The sequence below is a fragment of the Fukomys damarensis genome, unplaced genomic scaffold, assembly GCF_012274545.1.
Source record: "Fukomys damarensis isolate Sample0158 unplaced genomic scaffold, DMR_v1.0_HiC HiC_scaffold_11, whole genome shotgun sequence".
NCBI classification, from domain to species: Eukaryota; Metazoa; Chordata; class Mammalia; order Rodentia; family Bathyergidae; genus Fukomys; species Fukomys damarensis.
The window spans coordinates 12768299-12771438 of NW_022900923.1; the positions used below are offsets into that span (position 1 = coordinate 12768299).

A 3140-nucleotide genomic window follows, 5' to 3' on the forward strand; every position below is an offset into this window, starting at 1 on the left:
TTTTTTAGATAGGGTTTCACTAAGTTGATAAGTTGCCCGGGATGGGCCAGAATTTGATTCTCCTGGGATATTCAGTTGTTTTTCCTCAAGATAATGGAGTAGTTTAAATATGTGAACCAGGTATGGTGGTACACATCCATAATCCTAGCTACTCAAGGAGGCCGAGACAGGAACACCTTAAGTTTGAGCCCAGGCTGATAATTTAGTGTGACCCTGTTTCAAAATAAGAAGGGTTGGAGATATATATCAGTGGTACGTACAGTCCTTGTCTAGCATGTGCAAAGCAATGGATTCAATCCCCAATACCACCAAAAAAAAGGTTAATGGGTATCAGTTTAGTGTATTTATATGGAATCAAAAAACCCGGAATAATTGGCTTCCAATATTAAGAAGCAGGCACTGTAGTGAGTAAAAGTATGGTCCCTGAGCCAGCTGACTGGGTGTGAGTCTGGCTTACTTTGTGTTTGGACAAGGCGAAATGACCATCTGCAAGATGGGGATAAAAATATACTAATCACTGTAAAATTAAGTGAAAATTGAGTTTAGTAGATTTAAAGCACTTAATATATACAATTTCAAAAGCCTAATACATATTAATAATAATAATACATAATAAATCCAGGCTGAATATCTGAAATTTAAAGTGCTCCAAAATCCAAAGCATTTGAACATCAGTAGGACACCACAAATGGAAAATTCCACATCTGCCCTTACACAAAATGTAGGCATTCTAAAATTTGTTCAAAATCTATCTCCAGGCAATGTCTATTAAATGTATTAGAAACAAATGAATTCCATATATGGACATGGGTCCCATCCCCAAGATATCTTATGTACATGTAAATATTTAAAAATCTGAAATTAAAAAAAAAAGTCCCAGGCCATTTAGATGAAGGATATACAACCTGTACTAAATAAATGTTATTTGTTATTTTTGTTAAGTGACCAGAATATCTATTGGAAATATAATTTCTGTATGCCTAGAATAAGATATAAAATCTACAGTTTGATTTTTGAGCATTGTTGAATGCAGACTTCATAAACACTTTCTTTTCCTTAATTGCCTGTTTTCTGCAGAGGCTGGCTATGTGGCCACTCCCATAGCCATGGTCCAGGCAGCCCTGACTCTTTTGAATGATGCCTCTGATCTTCCTAAGGCGTAAGTTTGCTTTTCTTCTAGTGAGAAGTTAACTTTTTTATGTTATATTTTAAGTTATTTTTAGTTTATTTTTCAGGCTGTAGGTCTGCACTTAAGCATTTATAGTTCCTTTGATTCAAAGATATAAACTAAATAAAATAGTGAGGTCAGTTCCTTACTGGCCTTTGTGAATAACTGTAGAGGTAAAGCAGGAGAGAGAGAAGTCTGAAACCATGTAAATTGGCTTCACTTTCCTTATAAAAATAGCTCAAGCCCAGAGCCCTCAGAAAAGGTCCCTGTTGTTACATAGTATTAACAGAAGCCTCTAATCTGTGCTGAGTGATCCCCAGCTGGCTGGGAAGCCCTGACTAACACCAAGTGTGAAGTGAGTCCTGGAATCCTGGCTAGATGGTCTTCAAATATACTTTTACTGGACCATTTAGCTGTTACCCTAAAACTAGGTCAGTTTTACAAATGAATGTAGGCCTGCAGCTGAGAAATAAATCAGGCTTGAAACAATAAAAGTAAAATCTGTATACTAAAACCTAATTAAAATATCGATACTTAAATACTCTGAAAATATTTGGTGTTTGCAAATGTTAGCTATTAAAGAAACTTCTTTTTCATCCAATTTAAGTCCTGTTTATTCAACAGCAGCACACAGGTTGATAGTGAGCAGCCAATAGCGTGGGAACAGGCTCACCAGGAACTGAGCCAGTCTCAGCAGGAGTGGTTGCTTAATTTTGCCTTTTGAAAAATAGCCATTTGTTCATTTGGCTGATTTGAGGACTAGAACCAAAAATAGTCTGATAGGATGAAGGCTCGGGTTTTCAGGAATTCTGCCGGGATTTGCTAACACAGGAGGGCCTGGAGAGGAGAGGTATGAACTGTTTTCTCTTCTTGTTTTACAGGGGTGGGGTCTTCACACCTGGAGCAGCTTTCTCCAGAACAAAATTGATTGACAGACTCAACCAACGTGGTATTGAATTTAGTGTCATTAGCAGCTCTGAAGTCTAAACATTTGAAGAATTAACTGAAGTCATAAAAGCATGAATTATTAGCTTCTGTATTTGATATTTTAAATTCTTCTAAAAGCCTGACTATATATTGAAAACATTGTTAAATCTAAAATATCTATACATTAAAAGCAGGAAATTACTAGCTTACCTTAAACTTCAGATCCCAGCTGACTTTGTGATTTTTTTGCTTGTCAGAGAAAACTAATATTTGACTTACTTTTTAATTGAACTGTTTCTGATGAATTTTTACAATGAGCTGGTAGGTCAGGTGGTGGAGGCGTTGCTCTCTCTTGCTAATGGCATTCTTCAGTGACGGTGCTCAGGCTGGCGTCCGGCTAGAGCAGTCCCTGTTGCCTTGCTTGATGTGGGATCAAATGGAATCTTCACCCTCCGGTGAGTTTCTCTGCATACAGCATGCGCTTTTTTTGCTAAACGAAACTGCACTTTTTTCTACTTTAGCCTGGATTTTCATCCGTCTACACTAATTTAGGACTGTTACCTAAGTTGAATAATAAAGAGCTGTCACCAATGGACTTTTCATTTGGACCTTCCTGTTTATGTAGTGGTAGACATATGCTGCTTTTACATGATCTGAATCTGTTTACTACCAGTAATTGGTCCTTTTTTTCTTTCCCTAGTTCTATACCTATAGTTAGTTTTAAGAAGACAGCTTCTAAGTTTCTATTGATCTTCATTGCTTAAGCAGTTTTTCTCTAATTTACTTTTTAGTTTAACTAGGTTTTTTTTATTAAAGTCTTAAAGTAAGGTGAAGGACTTTTCCTATTACAATAATCATAAATGCACATAGTGGTCCTGTTGTTTATTATGTGAAAGAGACAGCTGCCTGTTATGAATTTCTGCTCTTAGAAAAGCATGAGATTTATAGTAGTATATTATTCATGTTAGGAGACTTTTGTACTGTCAGTACTAAGAAGGGAAGGTGTCTTAACTTAAAAAGGTAGATTCTTTTTTAAATTTTATTT

The 3140-nt window shown here is 36.2% G+C and overlaps 1 protein-coding gene across 2 annotated transcripts in view; it reads left to right on the forward strand.

Annotated features, from left to right (window-relative positions):
- Sccpdh (saccharopine dehydrogenase (putative)) overlaps window positions 1-2690 on the forward strand; it is a 34905-nt gene extending 32215 nt beyond the window's left edge. For both annotated transcript variants that reach the window (XM_033762057.1, XM_033762058.1), the window contains 2 exons: window positions 1078-1159; window positions 2050-2690. In XM_033762057.1, coding sequence (XP_033617948.1) covers window positions 1078-1159; window positions 2050-2155 — 188 coding nt within the window. In that variant the 3' untranslated portion in view covers window positions 2156-2690. The remainder of the gene's footprint in view (window positions 1-1077; window positions 1160-2049) is intronic.
- Window positions 2691-3140: the final 450 nt, after the last annotated feature.